At 51.9% G+C, this 15,543-nt stretch overlaps 1 protein-coding gene across 4 annotated transcripts in view; it reads right to left on the reverse strand.

Annotated features, from left to right (window-relative positions):
- sgcd (sarcoglycan, delta (dystrophin-associated glycoprotein)) overlaps positions 1-15,543 on the reverse strand; it is a 97,827-nt gene that overhangs the window by 36,138 nt on the left and 46,146 nt on the right. Inside the window, exon 1 of one of the 4 annotated variants that reach the window (XM_029173726.3) lies at positions 12,640-13,016. The exons of 1 other annotated variant lie outside the window; for it this stretch is intronic. In XM_029173726.3, the coding sequence (XP_029029559.1) occupies positions 12,640-12,669 (30 nt within the window). In that variant the 5' untranslated portion in view covers positions 12,670-13,016. Of the gene's footprint in view, positions 1-11,081; positions 11,216-12,182; positions 12,284-12,639; positions 13,017-15,543 lie in introns of those variants that run through there. 2 more of the 4 variants (XM_055502134.1, XM_055502135.1) reach the window with 2 other exon arrangements.

The raw sequence follows: 15,543 nt of genomic DNA on the forward strand, positions 1-15,543 counted from the left end.
CTTCTGACAACCCACTAACTGAAGCAAATGGCAGAAGACAGGAGCCCGGTGAGAAAGTGCTGAAGGCTGCAGAGGAGACTCCGACGCACCAGTCAGCAAAAACAGCAAAGTCTGATTGTATAAGCTCAGATTTTCATTTCTTGTCTGATGGGAGGTTCAGGCGAACACACAGCAAAGCTACAACAGCAGCCTGAGAGCAGGTCCTGCCTTCGTGCTCAGTGTGGGGACGACGCGCTAACGTAGCCGCTAACGCTAACGAGACTCAGTGTGCGACGCAGATGCAGCCTCTGGAGCCACAAGCCTCTGAAACACTCGGCATCAGCTTCACAGAGGACGATTTACTGAGGATGCGATTAGTTACAACTCAAAAGGATCGAGTTCAGTGAGATTCTAGTCTCATAAAAGGAGAACCAGCAAAACAAAAAGGGCCCAAACGTGCTCAGCTTCAGCTTCGGCTGCAGATGCAGACAAAGCTTTTTGAACCGTTTCAATGGTTTTCAAGTTCAATTCACTGCTGATGTGATGTAGAGGAGGAGTCTCAACCACTAATCTGCTCAAAGAATTCACTGCTGTTAGAAGTTCACTTTGTCCTTAAAGTTGCCATACATCATTTCAAACTCAATGGTTTCAGCTGGGAAGAATTAGAGCTGCGGATCAGAACCACAAACACAACAGCTGCTCAAAGCAAACGGACAGGGTTCTACTTCCACGTCTCACGCTTGTTGCTGGAGGATTCGCAGACCTCTGCACCATCCCAGTGAAAGGAGTCTTCAACGAGTGCATGCACTGCAGTAATGGTGTGAGGGCCCTGTCCTCTGAGCTTCCTACAGACTCACCATTCATGCATAAAGAGTCCTGATAGCTTTCCAATAAGCTCTCCGGCTACAGGCTGAGCAGAAAAAAGAGAGCGCTGCTTGGTTACGAGCTGAATAATGGCCACTCTCATATGAGCAGAGGGTGTGAGTTAAGAAAGTGGAGTTGAAGAGCAGGCAAGGAGCAAAATAAGTGGCAAATTGGAGGCAAATCAAATCATTGGCCTTTGAGTCGTTTTCTCTCCTGTGCTCGTGTCCAATGGTGCCTTTTGTTCAGCCAACTATTCATTCGAACAGCCTGAAGAAAACCCAATGGTCCACAAACAAAGTCTGTCCCTGATTAGAGAGAGAAATGAGCTTTTACCAAATGTTATTGGTTATTCCTGCTGCCAAATAGCCAGGCAGCTCCCCATTACCTCTTTTATGGATGTGTGGACCGGTACCAGGACCCGAGGCTGCTGCCAACGGATAGGCCCATACTGGAGCATGTACACCTCCAAGTGAGTACACAACATGGCCGACGGCCAGCAGGCCTTTACTGGCTTCTACTGGCCCGAGCATGTGGACAAACATGACGGGAGCAATGAACGGAGAAACACTGCAACAGGAAACCAAGTCTGTCAGAGATTCCAGGGGTTTGTTCCTCCGCCCTGTTCCTTCTTCGGGAACAGTTCTGTTTTACTGCAAATCACCAGAACCTCAACACATTTTATTCCCCTTCTCGACAGCAACAGGCAGCGACCGTGAGGCAGAAAAGAAATGTGATGAAACCGAGCAAAACCAGTGATGCACAAAGAAACCAACACGTTTCCCATCAAATACGCGTTCCAGACCTCCTCAGCAGCATCGAAGGCCCACGGTCACTTAGAGCTCCTGGTAGCTTCAGTTTGCCCCACTCAGAACAGTGAGGTGTTGACAGATTTACAGATTTAAAACATGTGCAGCCAGAGCTTCCAGAGAACCAGCATCAGGATCAGCTTAGTGGAGGCCGTAGCATCTGCTTGTCTGACTGAACACAGTCCATCTCCCTGATGCTTCTGCACGTCTGAGCCACTAATTCCATTTTCCAATTTTCCATTTTCATGAGCCATGGCCGAACCGGCCTCCAGCCCTTTAGCAAAAGAACCTAAATCTACGCTGAGGCTGAACTGACCCAAGATGAAGACAAAGAGCCAACTCAGCATGTTTCTAGTTTACTTCCATTTAGTTTGAAACGTTTGAGGATCAAGATCATGTTTATCTGAAAATCAAAGCATTTAGGCAAAAAAATATTAAAAATGTGACATTATTACAATCAATCATCTGCAGCAGACGCCTCCGGGGACCATGCACATAGTTAGTCAGTAAAGATGTAATAAGGAGCTGTAATGAGTTCAGACACGAGGCTTCGTCATCCAGCTACTGCAGCGCGTGACAGAGAAACCGGCTCTGAGCTAAAGCAGCAGCGACTCCTCATCAGCACCGAGCTTCAGTGCAGGTGCAGCCTTTACATCACGCAGTTCAGCGGCGGATGTGGAGCCTGAGGCCGAGCGTGACTGAGGGCAGAGACGACCAGCTCAGTAACATGAAGCTGCTTATGAAAGGATGAACAGGGGACGCAGGCTGAGGAAGGAGCTCAAACAGTGAACACTGTTGCGTTTGCGTGGAGGAGCCCCCGTGCTCAGCCTCAGCCCCAGCGGCGCCTTTCTAATACTCTGGGTCTTAAAGTTTAATTTGTGTGATCAAGCATTGGGACTTATCTGTTCCCCCAGGCTGTCGGATGGATCCAGGGTCCAGGCACAAATATGCATCTCTGATTAATCTGAACTGTCTTTGTTGTACTTCATTTCCCTAAACACACTAATTAAAAAGACAAGTGTGAAGAAAATGAAGGTTTTATTGAAACAGTCGATGCAGAGAAAAGCCTTCAGGCACGAAGAGCCGTCCCCAAACAGCATCACGTCTTCAATCTGCACATCACAACTCCTCACAACAGGAAGTGATGGAACAGAACTCTCAGAAGCTGCTGCACATGTTGACTTCAAACGCAAGTTACAAGACCAGCAGCAAAGTAAACACCAGCCGGTTCCTCCACTGGCACCAACACGGGCCCGTCGGTACGGCCTCAGTCGGGCTGACCGGGTCCTGGAGGCTGAGCGGGCTGAAGGCGGAGGTGTCTGCTGCTGCAGCGCTGCCGGATCCGTGAGCTCGACTTCATCAGCCAAGAGGTTCTATCAGGCTGTGACTGGCTTTAACACGCCTGAGGACGAGTCACAGCTGGGTCAGCACCACCTCCGACCGGATCAGCTTCAGTCCCAGGTCCACGTGGACCCACAGTTAAGAAGAGATGCCTCATCATCAAACATTCTCACTTTACAGTAGTACGTCCTTCTGTTTAATCTGTGTGTAGACATTAAACTGGCTCTGCTTTAATGGAGAGTGGAGGAGGAGGAGAAAGGGAGCCGGTCCGGTCCGGTCCGGTCCGGGCAGTGACAGGCCAGCACCGCGCTGCCGGGCTTTATGGCAGCACAGAGACAGTGATGCTAGATTGCCTGTCGCTCCTCCCTGCCTCCCCCGCCCCCCTTTATCTCCCCCTCACCGTGAGAGGCTAACATCTTCATCATAACTGTGTCATGAACCATAAACACTGCGCCCGCTGTCCCAGGGGAGTGATGGCGCTGAATAATAACAATAACTTTATTTGCTGAGCTTTGCTCTGAGAGACTCTCACAACTGCTTTGCATTTGGATTCATGTCAACGGTGACGAGGGTCAAAGCAGAACCTCCATCTAAAATACGCTGAGCATCAACACGCTGCACGGGTTTTAGCGGCAGCGGCCTCTGTTCCGCAGGCAGAACTCTGAGTCCTGCAGCTGGAATAAAGTCAGACTCATTTCTGAGTGAGCAACACAAACTGTCCCATCAGTCTTAATGGAGCGTTTACAGCAGGTGTGAGGCACCAACGCTTTATCTGGAATCGCCTCGTACACGTACAGGGGCTGGAGGTGGAGTCAGTGCAGCCACACATGAAGGACTTCCACCCTGATGGGAGGCGTTCCCCTCGGCCCGGTCCATTGGATTACACAGGGCTTAGGCGTCCGCCCATTAGCTGCATCTGAGCCACTGCACGAGTGTGGGGGGATTTTTCTAAGACGCTTGTGGATCTTCTGTGGATCAAGCAGATGGCGACTTGTCTTTCCAGAACCACAGTAAACAAATATTTGTCACAGCCACCGGCGGCGTTCCAGGAGCAGGAGCAGATCCTGGGGAACTCCACAGCGGTTTGCTGTGTGCGTCCGAGCTCCGCCGGCGTCTGTACCAACCAAAAACAACGTCTGCAGCTTAAAACGGGGGATCTGAGGAACAAAGTCTCCATCAGTCACATTTAGCAAACAGCTCTGAAGCTTTCTATCAGAGCCTCCTGCAGGTGAGGAAGGCGCTGACGGACCAGGTGACAGTAAAAGGCATGTGTGTGTGGCTCCACTGAGTCTCAGGGCTGTGATCTCCACTAAAGGCGCTGAAGAGGCGGTTGGTGGTCGTAACATAAGCTGCAGCGCAGAGGAGCGCTGACCCGTCACTGTGGACTGTGCAGCTCTGCCCCTGGAATGTAAAACGCTTTCTCCTCCATCTGCCTGCAATCCATCACCATGGTAACAAACCAGCACTTATTAATTACAGGTTGGCAGTCCTCAATTCGTAATGAGCGGAGTCTGAGGTAAAACGGGCGACGTATCGAGCGATAGCACCTTTCGCTGCGACGCCTGCGTGAAAGCTCGTTTCATTTATTTTTCAGAAGTGCTCTTATTGAAAAGCACTTTCATCCAAAGTGCTTCAGAGCGTCGACAAATAAAAAGCCCCTGTGCAACACTGACCCTTAGGTGCTGCACAGAAACGCCACATAATAAGGACAATGACAGACTTCAGACACAGAAGAGTGGAGACAAATCAAGGTTCTGCCGAACCAGGAAAAAATACTGCCACAGAAAGGAGAGATTCAAACTAAGCAGATAAGTGTCCAAAAACGTCCAGATATTAATAGATTCAGACGCTGAAGTTGTTGTGGGGGTTTCACCTCCTGGGCCTCAGCCTGTTTTTATCCTGCGGGGACCTGGGTCAAAGGTCGCGACACCTCCGTGAGGATTCTAATCTGAGGTTGAAAGAAGCAGCAGAAGAGAAATGAACAGGTCCCAAAAACAAAAGCAAACGTGTTTTTTTTAATTCCACAGACTGAAACCACACCTCACAGGACGTTTTCACTGATCAGAGACAGCCGGTCAGAACGCGGTCAGAACCCGGTCAGAACCAGCTCAGGATCAGCTCAGGATCAGCTCGCTGCTGCTCCTCCCTTTCTCCAGTCGACATCTGAGCGGCGCTCATGCACGTCACCTCATCCTGCATTAAACTCCTTCGCGGGTTATTTTGGGAGCTGACACATGGACGTGTGACTCCTCTGCGCCATAAATATGGCTCCTGGTAAACATCGTTGGTATTTCCTGCACACGCCGCTCGTCCACGGTGACACTAGAGGTGCTCAGCTGCAACTGTCCATCTTCTCTGATGCACATTGAGCCATCATTTGTATGCACGCGGCTGCGCTGCTGGGAGTCTGGGACGGTTTAGAGCAACAATTTTCATGGTAAGTGCCAATCAGTCATGCTGTAGTCTCTCTGGGAAACAAAAGAAAAAACCTGCGTCTACAGAGAGATGAAAGACAAAAGCGGAAGAGACAAAGAGATAAACTGAGAAAGAGAAAGAGAGACAGGCTGCAACAGCAGCAACGGAGCAGAGTCCAAGGAGACGACAACAGACCGTAAAACACACAACCTTCACACTGACGTTGGAGATGAAAGAGAGTCAAAGCCAAAGAGCAAACGTTTGAGGGAGACGGTCGTCGCCTCATGATCAGGTTCCAGGACACTTTATTAGCAGCAGCAGCAGCAGCAGCAGGCGGAGCTCAACGTTACTGTCTGATCACCTGAACTCTGACGGTGCAGCAGCTTCTGGCCTCAGTCCCTCAAGGTTCCTGGAACCAAATCCCTGTCCTTCAAACATTCTCAACCTGGTCTCCATCCTGCAGCTGAGCAGCCGTTACCGTTCAATGAACGAACAATGTCTGATTTTCCCATTTATTTTGACAAATTTTGCGTCAGATGTGGCTGAAACCATGAAGCACAGATGAGTTTATTAACTACGACCTTTCCTCTCGATTCTGCTCCGTCGCTCTGCGGAGATTGTGATATAGAGCATTAAATACTGCAATAATATTCATACTAATATTAAATAAGACACTTGCGCAGTTCTTTGCTAATTTGTAACAGTGTGCTGATAGTAACTGAACATAAGGCAGCAATTACATCTCCTTCCAAAATGGTTTTTGCAGAACCATTATGCAAATGTAATTTTTAGAAGACAGTGTACCCACATGGTGGCTGTGAAGTGATCCCTGTCTAATGAGGAAACACTTTAAACCATGACTCCCAATAAATCCCTTTTAAATGTAGCTGGAGCTTCAGAGGAGGATGGGTGTCACCGTTCTGTCTTTGTTTCCAGAACCAATGGCCTAATAAGTTCAGCTTCAGCGCCTGGTGACAGAATGAGGACTTTGGGCACCGCTTGTCACGCGAGAGCGCTGACACAGATATGACTCAAATGTCACGTTAAGGCCAAGCAACCTGAGCCACGGGTCAGTGCCGCTCGTTTCACAGGAGCCTCTGTTCACCAGAACCGAAATCTGCAGGACGACACCCATGTCCAAGAGGCGAATCCACCACGAACCAGGACCGGTCAGTGTTTCCACTGCTCCTTCACTGCAGCTGCAGCCCCTCATGAAGAGCAGGCAGAGCTCTGCTCTCCTCCACAGCTCCACGTCCTCTCATACGTCCTCTCCAGGTAAATGCTCCAGCAGACGCCCTGGTCCTCGCTCTGGGCCCAGTGTGGAGTCAGCGCTTCTTCAGCTCAGGAAGATTCAGATTCACGCCTTCGCTGCTCACACACGTTTTTCTGACCCACACCAACCAGCGAAGACGTTTCTCTCCGTCTTTTTCAGGAGCACAGAAATAAAAAGGCTCCGATGATTCATCTTCGTGGTTTCCCAACTTGGGAGACTGAGCACAAAGCTGGAGCAGAGCACAGACCCGAAGGCACGGCGCCAGCTGTAAATACGGCGCCGGGCCTGGGCAGCTGTGGTACTTAAAGGCTTTTGTGAGGACTAAAAATACCGCGCTGCTGGTCGGTGGGGACACGTGTTCACAGGTACTTTCTTTAGCTTCGGGGACGGATTGGGCTCCATGTGCACGGAACAAAGCGTCGGTACCATGGTGTACCTCCTAATCCATCACAATGCGCGGTGACTGCAGCACCAGCGGCCATGCATAATGAATGTAGCCCGTTAAACGCCGGGTCTTAAGTAAGCAGGGCTCCACAGCCCTCAGCTGCGCCTGCTGCAGCCAGAGGTTCGACTCGAGCCTGAACGCCTCATCTGCACAAAGTGACTCGTTGCTGCAGCTAGAGGTTCGACTCGGGCCTGAATGCCTCACTGCACAAAGCAGCTCGTTAAGGTTTGGCTTGAGCCTGAACGCCTCATCTGCACAAATTGACTCGTTGCTGCAGCCAGAGGTTCGACTCGGGCCTGAACGCCTCATCTGCACAAAGTGACTCGTTGCTGCAGCCAGAGATTTGACTCGGGCCTGAACGCCTCATCTGTACAAAGTGACTTGTTGAGGTTCAGCTCAAGCCTGAACGCCTCATCTGCACAAAGTGACTCGTTGAGGTTTGGCTCGAGCTTGAACGCCTCATCTGCAAAAAGTGACTCGTTAAGGTTTGGCTAGAGCCTGAACGCCTCATCTGCACAAAGTGACTCGTTGAGGTTCGGCTCAAGTTTGAACGCCTCATCTGCAAAAAGTTACTCGTTGAGGTTTGACTCGCGCCTGAACGCCTCATCTGCAAAAAGTGACTCGTTGAGGTTCAACTCGTGCCTGAACGCCTCACTGCACAAAGTGACTCGTTGCTGCAGCCAGAAGTTCGGCTCGAGCCTGAATGCCCCATCTGCACAAAGTGACTCGTTGCTGCAGCCAGAGGTTCGACTCGGGCCTGAACGCCTCATCTGCACAAAGCAGCTCGTTAAGGTTTGACTCGCGCCTGAACGCCTCATCTGCACAAAGTGACTTGTTGCTGCAGCCAGAGGTTCGACTCGAGCCTGAACACCTCATCTGCACAAAGCAGCTCGTTAAGGTTTGGCTTGAGCCTGAACGCCTCAGCTGCACAAAGTGACTTGTTGCTGCAGCCAGAGGTTCGACTCGGGCCTGAACACCTTATTTGCACAAAGCAGCTTGTTCAGGTTTGACTCGCGCCTGAACGCCTCATCTGCAAAAAGTGACTCGTTGAGGTTCGACTCGTGCCTGAACGCCTCACTGCACAAAGTGACTCGTTGCTGCAGCCAGAGGTTCGGCTCGGGCCTGAACGCCTCATCTGCAAAAAGTGACTCATTGAGGTTTGACTCGGGCCTGAACGCTTCATCTGCACAAAGTGACTCGTTGCTGCAGCCAGAGGTTTGACTCGGGCCTGAACGCCTCACTGCACAAAGTGACTCGTTGCTGCAGCCAGAGGTTCGACTCGGGCCTGAACGTCTCACTGCACAAAGCAGCTCGTTCAGGTTTGACTCGCGCCTGAACGCCTCATCTGCACAAAGTGACTCGTTGCTGCAGCCAGAGGTTCGGCTCGGGCCTGAACGCCTCATCTGCAAAAAGTGACTCGTTGCTGCAGCCAGAGGTTCGGCTCGAGCCTGAACGCCTCATCTGCACAAAGTGACTCGTTGCTGCAGCCAGAGGTTCGACTCGGGCCTGAACGCCTCACTGCACAAAGCAGCTCGTTAAGGTTTGGCTTGAGCCTGAACGCCTCATCTGCACAAATTGACTCGTTGCTGCAGCCAGAGGTTCGACTCGGGCCTGAACGCCTCATCTGCACAAAGTGACTCGTTGCTGCAGCCAGAGATTTGACTCGGGCCTGAACGCCTCATCTGTACAAAGTGACTCGTTGAGGTTCAGCTCAAGCCTGAACGCCTCATCTGCACAAAGTGACTCGTTGAGGTTTGACTAAAGCCTGAACGCCTCATCTGCACAAAGTGACTCGTTGAGGTTTGGCTCGAGCTTGAACGCCTCATCTGCAAAAAGTGACTCGTTAAGGTTTGGCTAGAGCCTGAACGCCTCATCTGCACAAAGTGACTCGTTGAGGTTAGGCTCGAGTTTGAACGCCTCATCTGCAAAAAGTTACTCGTTGAGGTTTGACTCGCGCCTGAACGCCTCATCTGCAAAAAGTGACTCGTTGAGGTTCAACTCGTGCCTGAACGCCTCACTGCACAAAGTGACTCGTTGCTGCAGCCAGAAGTTCGGCTCGAGCCTGAATGCCCCATCTGCACAAAGTGACTCGTTGCTGCAGCCAGAGGTTCGACTCGGGCCTGAACGCCTCACTGCACAAAGCAGCTCGTTCAGGTTTGAATCGCGCCTGAACGCCTCATCTGCAAAAAGTGACTCGTTGAGGTTCGACTCGTGCCTGAACGCCTCACTGCACAAAGTGACTCGTTGCTGCAGCCAGAGGTTCGGCTCGGGCCTGAACGCCTCATCTGCAAAAAGTGACTCATTGAGGTTTGACTCGGGCCTGAACGCTTCATCTGCACAAAGTGACTCGTTGCTGCAGCCAGAGGTTTGACTCGGGCCTGAACGCCTCATCTGCAAAAAGTGACTTATTGAGGTTTGACTCGGGCCTGAACGCCTCATCTGCACAAAGTGACTCGTTGCTGCAGCCAGAGGTTCGACTCGGGCCTGAACGCCTCATCTGCAAAAAGTGACTCATTGAGGTTTGACTAAAGCCTGAATGCCTCATCTGCACAAAGCAGCTCGTTGAGGTTCGGCTTGAGCTTGAACGCCTCATCTGCACAAAGCGGCTCGTTCAGGTTTGACTCGGGCCTGAACGCCTCATCTGCACAAAGTGACTCGTTGCTGGAGCCAGAGGTTTGACTCGGGCCTGAACGCCTCACTGCACAAAAAGACTCGTTGCTGCAGCCAGAGGTTCGGCTCGAGCCTGAACGCCTCATCTGCACAAAGTGACTCGTTGCTGCAGCCAGAGGTTTGACTCGGGCCTGAACGCCTCACTGCACAAAGTGACTCGCTGAGGTTCAGCTTGAGCCTGAACGCCTCATCTGCACAAAGTGACTCGTTGAGGTTTGACTAAAGCCTGAACGCCTCATCTGCACAAAGTGACTCGTTGAGGTTCAGCTCAAGCCTGAACGCCTCATCTGCACAAAGTGACTCGTTGAGGTTTGACTAAAGCCTGAACGCCTCATCTGCACAAAGTGACTCGTTGAGGTTTGACTAAAGCCTGAACGCCTCATCTGCACAAAGTGACTCGTTGAGGTTTGGCTCGAGCCTGAACGCCTCATCTGCAAAAAGTGACTCGTTAAGGTTTGACTAAAGCCTGAACGCCTCATCTGCAAAAAGTGACTCGTTAAGGTTTGGCTAGAGCCTGAACGCCTCACTGCACAAAGCAGCTCGTTAAGGTTTGGCTAGAGCCTTAACGCCTCATCGGCACAAAGCGGCTCGTTGAGATTCGGCTCGAGTTTGAACGCCACGGCCACGCTGTTTCAGGGCACTTCCTGTTTCAGGCTCCGAGCAGCCGCTGCCCGCTCGCGTGGTGTTGCGGATGCAGCTGATTGATGGCCTAATTACAAGTCGCCACCAACTGTTGTCGTCTCCTCCTCCTCCGCGTTCACATGTTCACAGCCTCCTCGTTTCGCTGCCTTCTCCTTGGTTGCTATTAATCAGCCTTTGAAGGAGCGCGCTGAGGGCAAACGCCGGCGAAGCCGTCACCGACCACACTGTGTGCGTCGCTGCAGAGCAGAACGATGATCTCAACGCAGCTCAGCTGAAGTGTGGCTCCAAAACAGCTGGTGCCAACACTGAACTGTTTGTGCTGCAGAGGATGAAAAGCAGCCTCCTCCTCCAGGAATGTTCTGTGTAGTTCAGTGGGTGGAACCGGGTCACAGTGAACAGCAGAGCGCTTCACACGCAACTGAAGCCTCATTATTAGCAAGAAAGAGACAAATTCATCCATCGGCGATGATGATACAACAAACAGAACTTCACCGGGTCCTTGTGCAGAACTCAAGGACACGACGGCTTCACGAGTTACAGCCGGAGCTCAGTGAACCTCAGTTCTACACTCATGACCCGAGTTACCTTTAATTAAAACCAAAGACGTATGAGATCTACACTATCACACAGTCGCTTTCATTCTCACCGTGAACCACGTTCACGCCATCTTCAGAGACTAAACAGTCAAAGTAAAAGGAGACGTCAGGGGTCAGTAGCTGAGCAGGATCCGTCCACGGGGTTCTGGTCCGGACACCGGACCGGTTAACCATCATTGGAGCCCCTTCGTGATCTTTAACCGTCTCCAGAGACACGACAGCTGAAGCACGTCTGAATCATGTGTCCCAAAATAAAGGCAGTGGAGCGACAGCTGAGCGGGTCCAGCAGCAGGTGGGCAGCGCCGGCGCCAGGCAGCGACTCGGATCGGATCAGAGGCTGTCAGCACCACGCTGGAGCCGCTGCTACAGTAAGTCCCTCCATGGCCTGTTCAGTTGGGACGAAGGTGAAGCTGGACCGGTCGTCACCGTGACAACCGCGGCTACGCAGCTTTCACTGTAAGCAATAGGCTGGAGATCAAAGGCCAGATGAACCAAAACTAGCCCAGACCTCAAACCTAACACCACTGCTCTAATGGGACCAGGCGCTGCTGGTGCCACTCATTTTCTATGACTCGATGATGACGATGATCAGAAAACACACATCATCGCAGCTCTTTCTCTTCTGTTCAGCATCTGAGGAGCAACTCTCACACTTTAGTTTTGCAACTTTGAGCTTCGTGGCTCCTCACAGACCCAACAGCTGCATCTCAGTAGGTGCAATCAGGTCCGTCTGTCTGCGAAGGTCGGCAGCAAATCTTGTCAGAATAATTGGGATAACGAGACCTTTTTCAAATCCTGCGGCAGCAATTTTGAGTTGGTAAAATCCCTCGGAAAAGCGGGCTCTCATTACGTTTCTGCCTGGACATAAACAAGCCCTCACTAGTGCAATCTGATAAAGTAATTGAAGACTAAATCGCGTTTTGGGCCGTTAGTGCTGGAGTTGTGGGCTTTAAAGAGCACGAACCTAACGGAGGTTTTACTCAGAGATTAAACAGAACAGATGAACATTTGTTCTATGTGGGAATGTGACCACGTTCATCTGCAGAAGCCATAAAAGTCCAGAGCCAGAGTCGGGCCAGACTTGGACCCAGCCTGAATAATAAAAAGCCCCGAGCTTCAACTGGAGACAAGTTCCCTCAACACAGTCTCACATCAGTTCTGATCCAGACGCTGATCCCTCCTCCGCAGCTCGACGCCGGACCCGACGGGCCGAACCGACCACACTGCGCGTCCGGTCACTTATTTATAGCAGCGCGTTCCCCGCGGCTCAAAGTAGTCGAAACCAATTGAGTTGCCGGGGCTGATACGAGGAATGGGCGGTCGGAACCACCCAGCCGCCAACCTAGACCCACTGTAAAGCTCAGCTTTTTTCACAGACGGCTTAGAATCGAGTTTAAGCGGCTCCAGCGCCGCCGTAAATAAACGAGCATCGGTTGCATTTTTCCCCTTAAACTTGAGACAAAAGTGAGAAAAGGTCACAATCATCATCTGACCCAAAATAAGCGGTAAACTAAAGAGCCGAACGTGCAGCCGTTCGGCGGCTCGGTTCCGCGGTTCGGTTCCGCGGCTCGGTTCCGCGGTTCGGTTCCGCGGCTCGGTTCCGCTCACCATGTTGCCTCCGTAGTCCACGCTCCGCATCCCTCGCTTCCCTCTTGGGTCCCGCTGAGCTCCGCTCCGAGCCGAGCCGAGCCGAGCCGAGGTTCGTCAGGAGGATTAAAGTGGGTTCGAGCTGCTGCTGCCGAGCTGCATGAGGCCTTCACTGCCCAAGTCGGTGTCGGACCGCCAGCTCTCTGTGTGTCTCTTGTCAACTTTTCCAGCAGCTCGCTGCGCCCGCCTCCTCTGCGCGTCCCGGAGCTGGGGCCGTTTCCTGGAGCCCCGTGACCCGGACGCCTTCCCTTCTTTGTACGCGTGCTCTGCCTGCGCCAGATTTAGAAGCGGACACATGTGGGCCTGTGGTCTGAAGTTTAAAGAGGCGGGATCGGCGAGTGTTGTGTTGCCAGGGCGACGCCGCTTCTGCAGTCGTCTGGCCCCGCCCCCTCCGCAGCCGTCTGGCCCCGCCCCTTCCGGCCACCACAGCCAGATGTGCGGTAGTTAGATCAGCTGTGAGGGACGTTCTCTTCATTATTACACGTCCAGTCCATTAAAGTGACAGAAAGAGCATTTCATTCCTTTTATTTAAAACTATTAGAGATTTTTTAAAATAATTATTTTGTTTTTGATTGTTTGGTTTTATTAAGTGACTTGATTAACCAGATGAATAACTAGAGCGAAGCCAGGAGGCTGTGAACACACATGAACAGTAACTCTACGCTTTGTCGGGTCAGAGCAGCAAACAGGAAGCTGCTCCTGTCCCGTTACTTCCTGTCCGACGGCGCTGAAGGCATCAGAAGCTGCACACGTTAAACCAGGAGGGAGCGGGCGAGGCCTCAGCAGCCACTGGAAACCAGTGAGTGGTGGTGGACGGCGGCATGTGAGCTGGAAAACAGGGACAAACGTGACGCAGATTCCTCTCCTCCTCCTCTTCCTCCTCCTCTTCCTCCTCCTCTTCCTCCTAGTGTTTGTCCTGATGGACGGAGAACACAGAGCCTCATAAAGCTGCTGCTACAAAGCTCCTCTTTCTCCTCCTCCTCCTCCTCCTCTTCTTCCTCTTCCTCTTTCTCCTCCTCCTCGTCTTCTTCCTCTTCCTCTTCTTTTTCCTCCTCCTCTTCTTCCTCCTCCTCCTCCTCCTCCTCTTCTTCTTCTTCCTCTTCCTCTTCTTCTTCCTTCTCCTCTTCTTCCTCTTCCTCTTCTTCCTCCTCCTCTTCCTCTTCTTCCTCCTCCTCCTCCTCCTCCTCCTCTTCCTCCTCTTCCTCTTCCTCTTCTTCTTCCTCCTCCTCTTCTTCCTCCTCCTCCTCCTCTTCTTCCTCTTCCTCTTCTTCCTCCTCCTCCTCCTCTTCCTCCTCCTCCTCCTGGTGTTTGTCCTGATGGATGGAGAACACAGAGCCTCATAAAGCTGCTGCTACAAAGCTCCTCTTTCTCCCCCCTCCTCTCATCCTCCTCCGCTGATCCCATTCTCTCTGTGCTGCTTTCAGTCCTAAGAACACTTCAGGCTCTTCGTGTCCAGCAGATTGACAGCACAAAAAGCAAACAGCTCAAAGATAATAACTGCAGACGTGTCTGCGTCCTAAATGACCCAACGTGACTTCAGGCTTGTAATTTCCACCAAAAAGCCGCATTGTTTAATGGACGACACGAGTCATGAATCTTAAGTGGGTCCGGGCTGCGGGAGGTGTGTGTGTGTGTGTGTGTGTGTGTGTGTGTGTGTGTGTGTGTGTGTGTGTGTGTGTGTGTGTGAGTGGGGGGGTGTCTGTGTGTGTGTGTGTGTGGGGGGGGGGGGGGGGGGGGGGGGGGTCTGTGTGTGTGTGTGTGTGGTGTGTGTGTGTGAGTGGGGGGGTGTCTGTGTGTGTGTGTGTGGGGGGGGGGGGGGGGTGGAGGGGGGTCTGTGTGTGTGTGTGTGTGGTGTGTGTGTGTGTGTGTGTCTGTGTGTGTGTGTGTGTGTGTGTGTATGTGTATGTGTGTGTGTGGGGGGGTCTGTGTGTGTGTGTGTGTCTGTGTGTGTGTGTGTGTGAGGGGGGGGTGTCTGTGTGTGCCTGTATGTGTGGACACTGGAACGTTCTGCTGGAGTTAAAGGACTGTTGTCGCTGAAGCACACGGAGGAAAGCTGAGCTCTGGAGCGTCTGAGCGCTCGTTCCTGCTCTGAGCTGCAGATGTTCAGAGGAAGCGTGGCTCATCAGTCGGGTCCGTCCGCGGTTCTGTTGGTTCCTCCTCCAGCTGTGGTTCCGTCAGACACGCTGCTTCTGAAGCTCCACCTTCCTGATCTTTAATTCATCCAATGAGCTCGTTTCTGCCTGCACACAGACGCTCCAATATCAAACAAGCCAGCGTGTGTTGTCCGTCTGTTGTCGCGTGTGGGTTCTGACAGTGAGACGTGGGACGACAGGCGCTGCTGTTACTGCATCGCTCACACGTCTGGCGGCTTCAGCCCATGAATAAATGGATGCCGCTGTTTCTCTGTCCTCGAGTGAAGGAAAATCCCCGTCCTGAAGCTCCCGGTCGCGCTCCGAGCAAACAGCCAATTACAGCAGCCGGGTCCGAAGCCAAGCGTCCACGGCTGAGAGCGAGTTCTGCCCAAATGCCATCATGAATAAATAGAACTGTTTACTTCTGACTCAGCTAGAACCCACGCACTCTCCATCTGCAGAAGAACCTCGGCGACTGGAAATGAAAAGGCCACGTTCCGGCGTTCACTTTAGGCCTTTTACTTTTCTGTTCAACCTCATCTGAGATGAAGAGGTTGTTGTTTCTGAGGTGAGTCCATATTTCCATTTGGGATTAGGAGCTCATATTGCACACTACATATATTTCACAGTCCTACACAAATTATATTTGTAATAAACAACAACAAAAAACTAAGAAGCTCCTGTGAAATAATCTCACTTGGCCAAAATCCCATCGAGGCAGTTGTTTTTAAAC

The sequence above is a fragment of the Betta splendens genome, chromosome 14, assembly GCF_900634795.4.
Source record: "Betta splendens chromosome 14, fBetSpl5.4, whole genome shotgun sequence".
Classification (NCBI taxonomy): Eukaryota; Metazoa; Chordata; class Actinopteri; order Anabantiformes; family Osphronemidae; genus Betta; species Betta splendens.